We start from the raw sequence: 16,980 nt of genomic DNA, 5'->3' as shown, positions 1-16,980 counted from the left end.
GGAATATTAATGATATACGAAGGCTCTAAATCAGGGGTGTCGAACTCCAGGCCTCGAGGGCCGGTGTCCTGCAGGTTTTAGATAACACCCTGGGTCAACACACCTGAATCAAATGATTAGTTCATTACCAGGCTTCTGGATAACTGCAAGACACGTTGAGGAGGTAATTTAGCCATTTGAATCAGCTGTGTTGGATAAAGGACACATGTAAAACTTGCAGGACACCGGCCCTCGAGGCCTGGAGTTGGACACCTGTGCTCTAAATGTTCGAGTAGCTCCCCCTAGTGACAGCAATGAAAAACAGCTCTCTCTGTTATTGCTCCGTGCTGATTTTTTTAAGGTGGTAAATTTGTTTATTCCAAGCATTCAAAAGAACAAAGTGCATTTTGTTTTTATTTATTTTATTTTTTTAATGAAACAATAAATTGCATGTTCAAAAATAAAGCATTACTCTACACGTTAATCTCTTGTATATAAAGAAGTCGATTGTTTGAAAAGGAATGGAAAGAAGGATAAACTTATGTAATCCCACCACTTCGTCTCTTTACAGTAATTACAATATTTTTTTTTCAATTAACTGGCTCATGTCCCATATACACATACATGTACATTCATATCTATATGTGTGTATACAATTTACCAACACCTACTTATATCTGTACATAGAATCATTCATACACACAGACACTTACAGAGAGTACATCCTGCATATTTATCCTGTATTAAATAAACAATCCTTCTTATACTGTAATATATATGTATTCATCCTTATATGCATTTTCACATAAGAATACATATGCGTCCCAGGGCAGCTGTGGCTACAATGTAGCTTGCCATCACCAGTGTGTGAATGTGTGTGTGTGAATGGGTGAATGACTGAATGTAGTGTAAAGCGCTTTGGGGTCCTTAGGGACTAAGTAAAGCGCTATACAAATACAGGCCATTTACCATTTACATACACATGTACACAATCATTCACATATATCATGTACCACACATACCATTTGGTACACTGATGAAGACATTCCACACACTTTTTAATTTACTTTTGATTTTTTTTTAAAGTATTTTTTAAGACGGAAAAATGTTTGAACACTGATGCTGTTCTGCTGAAACTATTCACTCCACAGACTAACACACAAAGGATTTTCATTGCTGTCCATGTTTTGCGGTCCTTTAAATAAAACCTTGCACTCAACCTTACACCCACCCCTGTCTATCAGAGAGTATTTGAATAAACAGACGAGTATTTGCAGCTGGTTTGAAAAAGGGAAGAAAGAAAACACTTAAAGATGCCACTGTTGTTGTTTTACATTAGGACACTGTGTAGTTTTGTAGAATAAATGAAAAACAAATCAGTAACAAAAATAATGTTTTATGATTTTTGTTGTTTATTTGAGCCTCCTGAGAGCCAGTGTCCTCATATTGGGATATTGCATTTTTGGCTTTTCTGCACCTTAAACTTTATTCTGCTCAATAAAGTGTTTTGTACTAATTTAAACAGTGTTCATTTCAATTTCATTATTTCAATAAAATAATCAAATTTGACTTATTTTTTTTAACTGTTTTCTGTTCAAAATTGCTGTTTGGTTTCTGTACTTACCAGTTACAACAAATTTCAAAAAGCTAGGAGAAAAAGTCGGAATTTTAGGTTATTTTTACATTTCCATGGCTAGAGGAAAATTCGTTTTTTGCTGCCAGTATTCCTATTATACCAGCAAAAACAAAAGAAAAACACACACCAAATAAGAAAAAAGTGTAAAAGTGCTACACTAGTACTAGTAATCCAAACATATGGTATTTGTCAGGATTTAAGCATATAGCACTCACAAAAAGACACAAAGGCTTTTAGTCCTTTAAAAATGTTTAGCCTGAGAACAAATTATTTTTACTCGTGTGAGTGACATTTTTAATATTATAGGACAAACTCACAAGTAGCTACTGTTTTTTTATGTGCATCCCATGCCTGTTATGTATAATACTTAAATTCACTTCACCCACTTTACATGAAAACTTCCATTTTATTGCACTTTTAATACCGCATTTATTGCAATGTTCATATGAGTGAGGACGAGAAAGCAAGAAATTGTGGTTGCCACGTTGCCACATGAATGCAAAATACAGGCATAAATAAAATAAAATAAATAAAAATCAGAAAATACCTTATCCATATTTAGGGCAAAAGGTAAACTTTTAGGGGGTTTCTGGCTGTCGGTGAAAGTCTAGAGTTGGCCGCATCTGCTTTGAATTAAAATGTCAGTTTTAGAAATCATTAAATCTGCAGCTTTGTTTGTCTAATAACCTGCTGATCGCCCACGTGTTTTTATAACTATCTGAAGAAAAAGACGGATTATGGCAGGTACCGAAAATGAATCCGCTATGCTGAGATCCTATGAGAGTAAATCCCATTACAGTACCGTGTTTCCTTTTGTGGCATCTGGGTTTTCACTCTCTGCTCTGCGCAGTCATAGTTGGACACATTAAGTGATCATTAGCTGGACATTGGAGTGGCAGACTAATCACACTCACCACAGCCCGGCCTCTGCTGTAAACAACCTAAGGGGCATGCTTTAATGGAGGCTTTTAAAATATGATGGTGACTCGGTGCCTTTGAGCAAAGCCGTCTGTTTACATTAAAACAGATTAAAATCGCTTCTTGTACAGAGGTTCGGGGCCCTCTGCAGCTCCAGTGTGCAAATGTACACACGTATAAATCCCGCGTACTGTAAGCAGCTGCGGGCTGAAGGCTGCAGGAGAGGAGCCTACTAATGGAAACACAAAAGGTCATAATAACAAACCATTAGGCTCGCTGCCTCTCCAGAGGGGTGCCACGAGGAGCATGAACCACCAGGCCATTGCAGTCAGATCTGCTTAAAAATGTCATTTTCCAATTAAATGGGGAACAAAATGCGCAAAATAAGTTGCTATAAAGTCACACACTGTATAGAATCTATCTTTCTGCAGATGCACCGAGGGCACAAGGTTTGATGCAGAGCAGCTCAGCCTGGAGCTTTTAATAGTTCATACAGGCAAACCCGCTGCTCTCTAACGCTGGTCTACTGAAAAAGTTTGGTCTGCTTCAGATATGATAATAACAGCCTCCGCTTCAGTAAAGTTAAAGTGAATTAGATTAAAATGACAGGCAATAATTATAAGGTTGCAGGCCTATCTATCTATCTATCTATCTATCTATCTATCTATCTATCTATCTATCTATCTATCTATCTATCTATCTATCTATCTATCTGTTATTTTTGTTATACTTGTAGCTCGGTTTGTCTCTGGGGAGGACACACAGATCGCACTGGGAAAAGTCAGTCCACAATAGCAGCTACTGGAAATCATTTTCCACGCTGTCCCAGGAGTGTATTTTTCTGTCTTTATCCAGCTGTTCGAGCTAGAAACATGTTTCCTCATATAAATTTGGTTTCACGTATTGTAAAGAAAATGAAGAAAACGCTCCGAACTTATTCATATTTACTCTTACTGGAAATAAAAACATGTCCAGACTTTTAGTTTAAACAAAAACCCTGCTTATAAGGAAATAAAACCACACATAAATTAAACTTAATCGCTTCCCTTTAAATAATTTCTCGACACATTTAACAGGTTTCATTGTAGGCTGCTTATTTTTCAGGGTTACTAATGTTACCCGTCGCTGTAATTCTTATAGTTGGAGCTATATCTATTACACTACAGTTATTTATTTTAGAATGTGAGTATCGCAGTACTGCAGACAGTATAACGCAGGCAATGACAGGGTTGGAGGCAATGACAGAAAGCAGCCACACACGTTGAAGAGCGGCCTTCTATTTTCAGCAAAATGCTGCCATCTAGCGGTCAGTTCCTTCTTTGCTGAGACAGACTGCCGGTCTGCAGTGTGTATGTATGTATGTGTGTATGTCTATATTCCTCATGCTGCATGCCCCCATTTTTTAAGGACAAAAAGCAGGTCTTGGTTGAGTTTTAGGAAAATAATTTAAGCCAAAGTGAAAAGTATTCCAAAAGTCAGAAACTATTTGTAAAGATTCTTTTTGCTTTTAAAAATTTAATAAAATATTTATCACAAATAGCAAACCAGAGCGTGGATCACATCTGTAACACTGTGAGCCACTTCTCTTTGGTCAGGGTGGAGTCCATTCACATTTTAGTGCCTGTTTCCAACTCCAGCGGAGCGAACACCCCCACACTTGACTGTTCCCACCACCATATTTCACTGTGGGTTTGATACACCGTGGGTATCATTCTCTCTTCTGTTAGTCTCCTTACATACACCCCTCTGTTACAGCCACAAATCTCAGACTTCACATCATCTGTAAATGGGTCTTTTTTCCATCGTCTACAGTGAAATGCTGGTATGTCTCAGCCTGCCATGAGTGTTTGGCCTTGAGACTGTACTTGCCCTCTGAGACCACTAAAAAGCAGCGTTCTTTGGACAGGACCTTTGCTGACTGGAGACTTGTGTTCATTATTTAGCATATTTTGTATCTGAGATGAAGTTAATTTTCTATGAATAAACAGAATTTGATGGTTTGATTATCTAGTGGTGTGGTCTGTACTGTAGTCATATTTGGCCTGCCTGATTGTGGATTTAGCCAATCCAGTTTCCACAAAGTGTAAAAGAGTAGCCTGCCTGACACTGCCTCCTTAAAAACCTCCAGTTTAGTCTTCACTGGAGAGCATGAAAGCCACTTTCTGAACTTAGTTCTGCCATGTTTCCCATTATCCCAACAGGCAACCATAGAGTCCTATTTATATTTATAAGAATACAACTTAAAGAAATCTGAACTTGATGTGACTCTCCTGTTCAACCACATGTCAAAGGTGCTCTATTGGATTGAGATGCATTGGCATGTTCAAGAAACTAGCTGGATATTTTCTCTTTTTCTGACCTTTTCTCTGTAAATCTAGCTTTGGTTACACAGGAAAGTCGCCGTAGGTGAGCATTTTCTGAAATACTCTATCTTCTTTATTTTCTTCGAGTTCTACTCCTCGGTTTAAATTTCAGCAGGTTGCCTTACTTTGTCTGCTTGCCTGCATGAGTTGCTCCGATGTGATTGGCTGATGAGATATTTGCATTAACAAACAGTTAAACAGGTGTACCTAACAAAGTAGCCACATTGAGTGTTTATTATTGCTTCTACATTCAAATGATGGGTTTTTATACTTAAAATTGTGTTCTTGGGCTTTTGGACTGGAATGAATATAATAGAATATAATTAAAAAATCTCAAAGTCAGAGATCTATTTCTACCTGTTTTGTTACATGAATGCACCTTCATATAACAATGAACAGAGCCTCTCTTTGCTCTTTAATGAGCCCAGTTTCTTGGTTTCGCTCCACATGATGTTAGATTCTGCTCCTTGTTGGATCATGATCACCTCCGTTCTTCTGATTTGTCAGCTCAGTTCTGGATTCAGAGCTGCTGACTGTGGAGGTCACTGTTGTCCACTGGACTACTTTTTATGTCATGAAACCTTTTGAGGAAACATCGGTTAATCGCATGATTGAAGCTAGATATTCCTAAAAAAAAAAAGCATGTATAAAGTTGTTTTTGTTTTAAAAAGCAATTTATGCTGTAAAGTTTCTCTAAATTTTATGTTATTTTGGTTACAACAAATAAAAAACAGAAAAATAAAATACTTAAATAAATCAAAGTAATCAATAATTTTGTATTTTTCAAGAATGAACAACTGCCGTCTATTAAACAAAACCCACAATAACATTATTTTGTTCTTCGTGTGTTCACATGGATAATTACCATGTGTCAATGTGCATGTGGTCTGTTAACACATTTTCCTTCTTCCTGTTCCGCTACACATACAGAGGTCTCTGGGGGGGGTTTCAGTTTAACCTTTGACCTCTCGTAGAAAGGCTGTTGACTTGACTCAGGAAGTGAAAGCAGGTGTCAGCTGCTGGTGTTGGTGACATTAAAGCTTTTTAATGATGCATTTTTCTAAACTTGATGGTTAGATTTTGAACATAGTATTTCCTATACTTTCACTATATTATCTTAAACAGGAGTTAATCGGCTGCTTGTTATGGGTCAGTAAAAAACTGGTGTTTGATTGTTTATTGTATCTTACATGATCATTAGTGCTGTTTTCTTTAATAGCAAATTTATGATTAAAATGGGAAAAAAATCTGGAAGAAGCTTCTGGGTCTGAAAAACTCAGGAGGAATAGGCTTAAATTTGGGCAACTCCTCTGATTCTAGAAACAAGTTCAGTTTATAGTCATCTGCGGAATAAGCGCCTTATGTGCCGGTCTATAGTCCCTAGTTTAAAGCTTTATTCAACATATGGCGATGTTCAATTTGCAGTGACCTAGCCACCTGCTCATTGGATGCCCTTCTCCTTCCTTCCTGCACTGTCTCTAGTCAAGAGAGGTAATTAACTCCTCCCTCAACACTGCTACTGTCTCTTTACCCATCAAAACGGCCTCTATCACCCATCTTCTTAAAAAAAAAACAACAAACAAACAAAAAACTGGTCCAACAACCTTGATAACTTCAGGCTCATTTCCTACTTTTAGTTTACCTCTAAAATCCTGAATCCCACAGTAATAAAAAAAAAAAAATATTATTGTTAATTTATTATTAGCATCTTTTTTTCCCCTCAGTTGGATTCACTTCCCGCTCATCACATCCACTTTCGCAACACTGAGATAGCGACACCCAAAACACTCAGTTTGAGGCTTCACACGGTGATTTTATTAACATCCATGTTGCACATAAGAGTCTGTGCCTCAAGCCCATAGTCCCACTTAAATTGATTAAAAGAAAAGCAGCGAACCTTCACATCAGAATAACAGTGTGAATTGATAATAGTTCCCTTTTTCTTTTACTGAACATTACAGTCAGCACCTTGGATAACTAAACAGAGAAGTGGATTTACAACACAGAATACAAATCGATTGTACAGCCTTGACGTCTCCATCAGTACAAATAAAACTAAGAGAGGAACATAAAGACACTTCTTTTAAATTCAAAATTCAGAAAAGAACTAAAGTGAGGTGAGGAGAACGGGCATGCAGTCTGATTACGAAGGATATGTTAAACTAATGCCTCTGTAGTGTCGTCACAAGGGTGTGAATCAAGCGCACATCACCATGTGGAAAGAATTTTGTCGTAATCAAACTGCACAGTCAGCAAAATTATAAAACACTATGAATGGCAAAAAAAATGAGAAACATGAGCGTGGTCCGTCATTCTTCAAAAAAGTCCAAAAGTGATGCCGACAGTATATTTTGGATGAAAATGCGGCTTAGCGTTTTGGCACTGAAAGTTCCATTTTCAAAAACAAACATATTTAAAAGGGTCGGGAAAAAATGCTGACATTGGCTTTTAATTGTTTTTATATAACAGTTTAAAAAAAATTAAAATAATCCCTTAAAATCTATCTCAAGCCGCCGTTTCTAAACACTGGCTTCCTTGATTGAAAAATTGCACATTTTGTAAAACAAACATGTTCAGTGTCTTACAGAATGTTAGATGAGGAGATTAATAAGACAGAAGCAGATGTCATGATGTTGTGTAACTATGGGAGTTATATACAAGACAGTTTCTCAGCTTGGAGGTTGGGATTGGACAGAACCAGCGTTTCCTCCTGTTCTAGAAGTATTAATCATCTCAGCTAACTCTCTGAAAGAAACGAGCATGTTTTTCTACAAAATGTCAACTTTTTTATCTTTAAGACGCTTTTCACACTCTCACCTGTTACAGCATTGTGTGCCAGTTTAAATCTGAGATGTGAACACCTGATTTTTTTAAAGCAAACTGACACCAGTGTCTCTGGCAGACCGTCCACTAAACCGGGACTCTGTCTGTGCCGAGTGTGTCCACAAGTTTTAGCTGTTGTCACCAGTCTGCACCCGGCCGTCATTCAGCAGTCCCTCTCTTTCTCCAGAGCCGCCCTCGTCTTCGTTCGCAAACCTAGCGCAGCATGGTATCCTGGCCAGCAGGGGGCGGTGCAGTCCGTTGTAGAGCGCGGTACCCACCAGTAGCACCAAGAAGCCCAAAACCTGCAGTCCGTGAAACTGCTCCCAGCCCAATGCCAAGCTCACCACCCAGATGACCAGCGTACGCAGGCTGTCCAGCACCATACGGGTGGTGGCGCTGATCTCTTTAGTTACGCTGATCCCCGCAAAGTTGAAAAAGGCGATGCTGACCGTGTTGCCGAGCAGAGCCAACAAGATGAGAGGCTGGTGGCCGATCTGACAGAAGGCATCCAGCGCGTCCTCCAGGACGTGCCGAGGGTTGTTGGCGAAGTTTCCAACAGGGATGAAGTACATGGGGATGAGCAGCAGCGACAGGACAAAGAAGCCAAAGAAACCTGGAAACAAAAATTTAGAAAAAGAAATTACCTTAGCCAGTCGTGTGTGTTTGAGTTACCTCACCTCACCTTAAAATCACCCCACCCAGTTACTCACAAAAAAATCAGAGACAACAAAATTAAAGCTCACGAGAGTCATTAGGCTAAACCAGAAACAAAAGGAAAGGTGTAAAGCCAAAACAATGAGCTTAAAGACGTTAACGTGCTCCAATCTGAGAAAAGCACGATCTGGTGATCAACTGCTTTTCATACTGTGACTGAAACAATTCACAGTAGAACAAATATATTGTTATCCACTATTTATGTAAAAATATTGATTAATGCTGCTGTGGATCCATGTATGAAGTTTGTGCGCTCTACACTCTTAAAAAGGATCTGTTAAAAAATACATAATGCACTGTTACATGTGTAACAAAATTGCAAAATGAACCTTTCTTTGTAATTTTTAACAGGTGAAAGCTTGAAAATATTAAAACAACTTTGTGGTGTCAAATCTGTTGCAGCACTTGTGCTAAAATGTAACAAATTATACGTTACACAGCAGTATAAGTGCTAGGTTACTTTTGACACTGCCTTCATCTGACAACATAGGTCTATTCTAGATGTTTGTATGAGGTATATGACCTTTGCCCACCTCATTATTGACATTCAGTAAATACTGATAATTCAGGAATGTAACTCATTTTGTTTTTGTAGGTTTTTGGTTTGAGGAGATACACATCCATTCTAAAAAAGTTCATCTCCAGCAGTAGAGATGTGATGTTGTAAGCTGGACAAAGCTCCTTATAACTGTAGTACCTTCAGTTCCAACAGCTCGGAGAGGATGGACGTCATGTGTGTAGACAAACTTTTCCTCGAGGACCATCTGCACTGACACAATGATCTGAGCCATGATGATCAGAAGATCTCCTGGAGGACAGACAAAAAACAAAACTGTGAGGTTTTTTTTTTGCTGAAACACTTTGCGATCCATTCATATCAAACAAACAAACAAAATAAACAAATCAGATCCTTACCAAGAGTTTAAAAAAGACCCCAAAGAAAACAAAACATCTTACCAGTGATCACATCACTGAGTTTGCGTGAGCCGTCTTTGTTTCCACTGACGAAGTCAGCCAGGCCCACTATCACCAGTCCCAGAATGGTGATAAAAATGCCGATCCACTGATTAGGTGCCAGGCGACGCCCCAAAAATGCCACAGAAAGTAGACCGGTGAAGATGATCACAGCTCCACGGAGCATCTGGAAACTTGAGGCGCTCGTCATGTTGAGAGCTGTGAAACAAAAACGGTTTTAATAAGACGGTAGAGAAGGGTTTGGTGACCTGTAAAAGGATTCTGTGGACACTTACCAACATACATGATGGAGGTGGCCGTCATGTCGCACATGGCAGGAGGGAGGAAGAGGAAGGGGTTGAAGCTCTGGCCACGATTTACCCTGGGTTCTGGTCGACGTTTGTCGTGGCAAATTAAGATGTAGAAAGCTGCGAGACAGCAGAACTCGCCCAGAAACATCCCCACCGCCTGGAGAGTGAGAAAGACAGACAGAATGATTTATTCCAGTTATTCCGCAAAGAAAACTAAAGACACTGTTAGTGTATTAATCCAGATGTATCACTCTGTTTTCAAAAGTTTTCTGATGAATCTTAAATAGGTTTGCAGCAGTTTTCACTTGCTTGACCTCCCAAAACATACACCTGGGTTTTTCTGTATGGAGATCATTTCTGGCACCTTCTTTTGGGGTTTTAGCAGAACCAAAACGAGAATAAAAATGTAAATCCTCTTCATTGGATTTAAAAAAAACAAGCAAAAAAAAAAAATAGCAACAGTTTGCTTAGTTTACACTTCATTCACTCAAAAGGAACGGACATGTTCTTTATCAAAGAAAAACCATCAAAAACGCAAAGAGTTCAGTGAAATGAGGTCAGGCCTCCGTTGCACAGCACTAGAGACCTGTCTGCAACAGGTGCTTGGTTAGTAGATTCTGGAAGCTGAAGGAGAATGTTACACCAAAAACAGCGGTTGCCTTTAATTTGAATGGAAGACAACTCATCTGCAAACACTCGCCTGAGCTGTAGTAACACCAGAAAAATTCCTATGCAAACCAGAAACTGAGACGATATCACTGCAACCGATGCATTTCAGAATGCAGTGTCCATTTTTAGTTTGCATCATGCTTTTCATAGTGTCGCTACCGCTTGGTGAGCAGTTTGTAAATGTGTGCAGACAAGTCGGCATCTTCCATGCAAACTGTTAGAGACTTACGTAATCACAAAGAGGTTTTGGGTTTAAAGATACAGCTGTGACATGTAGGTGAAACTTTTTCACTTGACAGACAAAAACCAATTTAAAATGTTTAATTTCTCTGCATATATTAAATAAATAAAAATTGGAAAGATTTTCTTTGATTTAAAATAAGAACCAAGACATTATGAAAAAACTTTAACTGAGATCAAAGTGCTGAGCTCAGCTGTCACTAAGAGTTTATTACCATACCTGTAGAAATGGATGAGAGAATGGACGCTCTGGTTCCTCCTGGCAACCCTTTGCATTGAACATATCAGCCCATCTGTCACAGAAAAAACCCCAAACATCATTATTACAGCTTAATTATAGACTTTTAAAACAATAAAATATATAGTCAGAAATAACACATAAGAAACACAGAGGGTTTTTTTTTAGAGAAAAGTAAAAATACATTTTCTTGTTTTGTATTCTTTCACATTATGCCCGATTTTGGTTTGAACATGTGGTGATGAAATAATTCCACTTCTCCACAGGTCACTTGTTTCATTGCCTGCTGACATGAAGAACGGAGACGGAATGATTGAATGACGTGTCTTTTCACTCGTGAAGTTAATGAGTGCTTAAGTCTGCATAAACCTTTATTTTTTTACTGTCTGACAGCATGACGGGCATGTGAGCGTCCCGGTGACAGTGCGACACAGGACTGTGGTCTTTAAAAGTGACGACACAGCACTTTCTTGAAACCTCTGAGCTCATCAATACGCAAAGGAAACTTGAGTGGGTCTGTCTGCTCATCTAAATCTGCTCTTGCTTGTCCTGTTATTTAAGGTTGGTGTGCTTTGGATTAAATATCTTTACATGGTGGATAGTTGAATGAAAGAAAAGATGGAAGTTGCACGAAAACTATCATCCTCCGAGCTGTAACTGATCCGAGTTGTGGGGCTTTAAGGCAGCGAGGCAGCACAGAGATGCGGCTGGTTTCAGGTGAATGTTGTGAAATTTGACCAGGTAGTTGTCGAGTCGTCTCTTAAGTAACACTACTTGACCTGTTTTGTTTGACACAAACTGCAATTAGCAGCAGAACTGAGATCTGTTCAGCTGACCAAACCCGCAAAAGGACAGAGAAGTGCATGTCAGGAAGCAGAAAGCTGACGTCCCAGAATATTGGAGAAGTTGAAAAAGCTGAATCTTTTGTTTCACTGAGATGAAAAACCTCTTCCTATCATGACAGCAAAAGAGATCTTAAATTATGATAATCTAGTGACCTAAGCTAAATTACCAACAATCACTGATTCCGAAATGTGCACATTTTTATTTCACCCTGTGACGCCAAGTATGTTATATTTGATACATCTGTTTTTGATGATGACTTCCAACATCTTCAGTGTGATTTTTTCCCTAATAAATTGACGTACACAAACAGTATACTACCGTGAGCAACATTAATAAAATGCACAAAAATGCTGTCTGTAGCAAAAATTATAAAAATGAATATTTATTTATTTTTTAATTTGTCAAAATAAAACAGAATTTTATAGCAATTATTCAGTGTTTCAGGATATACATGGTTAATTATATTTGGATTTTGAGCAAAAAGGTCAATTTAAGGACATCTATAAATTGATTAATTGTCTTTACTGGACAAAAAAAATATCTGGTGATTTGATTATTAAGCAGCCAGTGGGTGACTCAGCAGGTTGTGGCAGTCCTGATAAACAGACTGCAACATTAAGTTGATTTATTTGAAAGAGTCGAGGTTTTCTGTTTCAGCAAATGTTCTCTTTGTCCTCAGTCGCAGGTGGAGTCCCACAGGGTTCGATTTTAGGCCCACTTGTGCTTTCTTTACATCATTCCCCTCTCACTCAACTGGTCGAAGTAGTTGGCTCCCCTCCCAAGCCAAGAACTACTGGAGTTTTCTCCCTATTAAAAGGGAGTTTTTACTTCCCATATTTTCCAAGTGCTTGCTCATAGGGGGTTGTCTGATTTGGGGGGTTTCTTTATAATATTTTGTCAACTGTACCTTACAATATCTCGACAAGATCTCAACAATCTCAACAACATCTTGAGTTGTTGTGGATTAGAGCTATATGAATAAAACTAAAACAAGCTGAATTGAATCTGTGGACATATTACTTTTATCTCCTGTATATGTTTTAATGTTAAGCAGACAAGTGGGACAAGTTATCTAAAAATGAATAGTGATCTCTAAACAGTCAAAGGCAAATAATGATGTCATGCAGTTGCATTTCTTAGATAAATCTTTGCATCCTATCGAGAGCTGCTTTCAGTAGCAGTAGTAGATATTTTTTACAAAGCTTCTCAAGTCACATAAAACCTTTATTAACCCAACTTTGATTATCAAATTAGGAAAATTGATTTCCATCATCCAGCATTCAGTTTTTCTTTTTAAATATAGAAAAGCGTGTGGACTGCTGAATGATGGAAATCAGACGAACAGCAAGAGTGCAGAAAGCAGCTGCTAAATGTTTAGCTAAAATACGCAGAATTATGGTTTCTGGACTAATTTCTATTCTATACCACTTCCACAGTATGGAGGTCAAAACTCTAGCCACACTTACATATACAACTTTCCCGCTAAACCAGTGGATTTTAGATTGTGGGTTTCATCTAGATGAACATATAACATATTAAAAAACATTTATTTTTGGTCAGGGTTGCTGGGCATTTGCTGATGTGGCTACAGACTAAAAGATCATGCAGTCTTATAATATTTAAGAAACATTTTTCATTGTTTTCTGATATTTTAAAAAGCAGCTAGGATCAAAAACAATAATAGGTTTCAAATATTAAATATATGATAGTCTAGTTTTAACTCCAGCTACTGATAAAGCCACAGCTGCAGTGCTCCTTGGTTACAGCGTCAGATAAAGTATTTGCATTCCTTTTCTGTGTATCATATGTATCATGCTTTTTCTGCTGAAACAACGCGAACCAAATGTAAGAAACACGTGTAAATCAAAGACATAATAGACCAAAGTTATTTTTACGTGACGGTGATTCTCGATGGATGAAATGAGTTGAACTGCTTTTTATTCCCCTTTTTGAAGCAGACAGAAGCCCGACCTTTACTTGGAAAGGAAATAAGTGATCTTACCGTCCCCCCCCCCAGTTTAGTTTCACATGAGAACAGGAAAGTCTAGCTTGATTTCAAACTCACAGCTTGATAAATATGTTAATGTTAGCCGCTTACAAGCTAACAAGGAATCAAGACGCTATTGTTACTAGCTAACGGGCTAGCGCTACATCATGTACTAATAATCTGTAAGAAAATGCAATAAACGAATTACATTTATTAACTTCTCTAAACAATTAACTGGGCACCACCACCCTTCAAATTTTATGTTAAAACTGTAGTTCAGGTCGGTTCCTGGGTCCAAGCTCCAGCTACGGTAACTGTAAAAACATGACACGGGAGGGAAAAACATAATTAAATCTACTCACTTGGCCGACAGCGTGTTGATGGAGCCGGTTGTAAGCATAAGTCCCGCGAGGAACAGCTGGTATTTTGTCCAAGCCATGATGGACGTGTGATCGGGACGAGCAGAAGCAGGAAATGGACACCACCGAGCTGTGTTCTGGTGAAATACACCGCTGATGTTTACACGCTCCGCTTGATCTCCTCTGCCCAGCCACGGTCTATGAACGTCACATGACAGCTCGTCGTCAGCTGACCGCCGAGCGTTATCGCTGTGTTACCTTCAGGGCTCGTCGGAAATTACGCAACCCATTTCTTTTGATGATGAAAAATGAAAGTAAAAAGGCCTACTTTAAGAGTTTAAGATGGTTCAGTGGATGTATAAATAAAGCACAAATGGGATTCCCTTAAACAGATTTTTAGTTTTAGTGTCGTTATTTTCCTCTAAGTTATCAATTCTGTCCCTAGTTATCTAACATAAACTAAGTAAGTCAGCCGCAACCAACCAACGACATGACGTCACGTTTCCTACAGACAGAAGATTGCGCTAAACATGTTTTTTGAAACGTTAAGCACTTATTTCTTAAATCTGGCTTCACAGAGAGTGTTAACTCTATGTCAGTTTTTGAGAGCAGGGCTAAATGGTGTAGATTAACCTTTATATGTGTAGCGTTTCATGTCCCCTTAAAGGCAACTGAACAAGTGGAGGACAAAAGAATTGGTAGGCCCAAAACACAAAACAGAATCTGAAAGTCATAACGTTAAGAAAGGGGGAAAATTCTCCAGGAGAGACCTGGCACAGGATCTGAGAGATGTATCTGGACCTTCAGTTGATTCATGGTTTCATTGGAAGGATGGCTGTCATTAAGCCATTAAACCGTGAGAAAAGGCTGAGGTATGCCAAATTAAACAAGAATTTAAGTGAAAATCAGTGGCAACGGGTCTTATGAAGTGATGAATCCAAATTTGATTTTTTTTGTTCAACTTGTTGTCAATATGTACAGAGTAGATCAGGAAAGACGCGTAACAGTAATTGTCTACAGCCATTTCTTAAACACAGTGGGGGCTGCGTAATAGTTTGGGGCTGCATTTCAGCTAGTGGTGTTGGAGATATTGTCAATTATGTACACAGAAAATTACTGTCAGGGTTTGATCCACCATGCAATACCATCTGAAAAACATCTGATTGGCCACAGCTTCATTTTTCAGCCTGACAGTGATCCCCAAAACACTGCCAGTGCAGTAGAAGCATGCCTTGATAGAAAAACACACAGCACAACACTATATCAGTCGTGAACTGGGCTCCTCAGAGCACTGTGGGATCATCTTGACAGAGAATGGAACAAAAAGCAGCCAGCATCCAAAAAAGAGCTTTGAATTTCCTTCAAGAAGCATGGAGAACTATTCCTGAAGACTACTGAAAGAAATTAGATGAAAGCTTGCCTAAAAGAGCTCGGGCTGTGTTGAGAAAAAAGAAAGAAAGAAAAAAAAAGGTGGTCATAATTTCACTTTCAAGGTTGTTAAAATTGTACAAACTCTGTTTATGCTGTATATACTGTTTATTCTACCATGTATGTTTGCACATACTTCAATAAATCACTGCACCTACAGTATTTGCCATTTTCCTAGTAAAATATACAGAAATTAGGGGTGGCTCAAAGCACACAGTACAGTAAAAACAGTTGTACTCTCGACCTTTGACTTTGATCAGATTAGAAGGGTGAGCTATGGGAGATATATAGATGATTTAATTTTCATATCTCTAGGCCAGAAGTAGTGATGGACTTTTGAGTGAACTTATTTCCAGGTAAGTCTGGACTTTTCACTGTTGTCAGTTACTAACTTCTAATCATATGGCACTTACTGATAACTGTGACCAGTGTTTATCTGGTCTGTCACTCTGATTGTTAACAGGCATAATGTTCATAGATAATGTGACCTTTAAAACATTTTTCTCATTTTTTTCATAGTGTTTTTGCTGTTTCCCATTGCTAAAGCCAGAATAAACAAATAAAAAATAAGAACATGTGGTGCATTCCTAGATTTTAGTGTACTGTGTGTAAAGATTGATGAACTATATAAGGTAACTCAATTTATTATAAAGACAGTATCCTGCTGAGTCATTAAACACTTCCAGTATACTATATTTGAGTTAAATACTAGTCTAGTGTTTGTCCTTGATACCTGCAGCTTTATCACATAGTGGTGAAGCAGTCTCAAATCATGACCAGATTTAAATGGATTTAGATATCATTTGAACTAAAACCCCTCTATACTCATGTTACCATATCTGATTCATCATTGCTTTCCAGCCAATGCACTTAAGGCAAATGCTTTCAAGGGTCCCTAAACGTAGCAGAGCAGGCACCATGGATAAACAGCAGGTGGAGTCAAAGACCAGACAGACCATCTAAGAACTCAAACTGGGACCAGAGTGTATCCCCCCCTTTGTGGCCTCAGATTGATTAAAATTAGAACACGCATTCCACTTTCCATGAGGATGCTGTCCCATATTAGGTCAATCTATGGCTTTTCTAAACCTCTGAATAAAAGATCAGTGCCATTTAATTAAAAAAAAAAAGACTTACAGTAAAATTAAGCATTTGAGAGTCTAGACTCATCACCATAGGATTCCATATTAATGAAATAAACACATCTTTAATGTTACTCGGACAATCCTCACTGGAATGACTCACACCAAAAGCCTGAGAAAATCAAGCTCTCACAGCTTCTATTTGCTGCAGGGATATTTTCGGCTCTTCTCGTGCTTTCACTCCTCCGGTGTTAAAGGGTGCTAAACAGAATTCTTGGTGACTTCCCAGACAGCTGATGAGAACAAGGAGTCATCGCCTCAGTGACTCCCTGTGAAGTGTCTCATCTCTCCTCTCTCTGCAGACAGCAGTAAAACCTCTTGGCTCTTACCACTTAACATTTAGTTATCGCAAGTTTGCTCAAGTGCTGCCGTG

The 16,980-nt window shown here is 38.5% G+C and overlaps 1 protein-coding gene across 1 annotated transcript; it reads right to left on the bottom strand.

Annotated features, from left to right (window-relative positions):
• Nucleotides 1-6,688: 6,688 nt before the first annotated feature.
• Nucleotides 6,689-14,263, bottom strand: slc35f6 (solute carrier family 35 member F6). Its single transcript, XM_003446357.5, has 6 exons — nucleotides 14,041-14,263; nucleotides 10,828-10,900; nucleotides 9,684-9,855; nucleotides 9,391-9,606; nucleotides 9,131-9,241; nucleotides 6,689-8,332 (listed from the first exon to the last, which is right to left on the bottom strand). The coding sequence occupies exons 1-6, from the start codon at nucleotides 14,115-14,117 to the stop codon at nucleotides 7,848-7,850; spliced, it is 1,134 nt and encodes a 377-aa protein (XP_003446405.1). The 5' UTR covers nucleotides 14,118-14,263; the 3' UTR covers nucleotides 6,689-7,847.
• Nucleotides 14,264-16,980: the final 2,717 nt, after the last annotated feature.

This window comes from Oreochromis niloticus, linkage group LG15 (assembly GCF_001858045.2).
Source record: "Oreochromis niloticus isolate F11D_XX linkage group LG15, O_niloticus_UMD_NMBU, whole genome shotgun sequence".
Taxonomy (NCBI): Eukaryota; Metazoa; Chordata; class Actinopteri; order Cichliformes; family Cichlidae; genus Oreochromis; species Oreochromis niloticus.
Note: the sequence above shows the minus strand (reverse complement) of the source record. Positions and strands in the feature narration are given on the sequence as shown.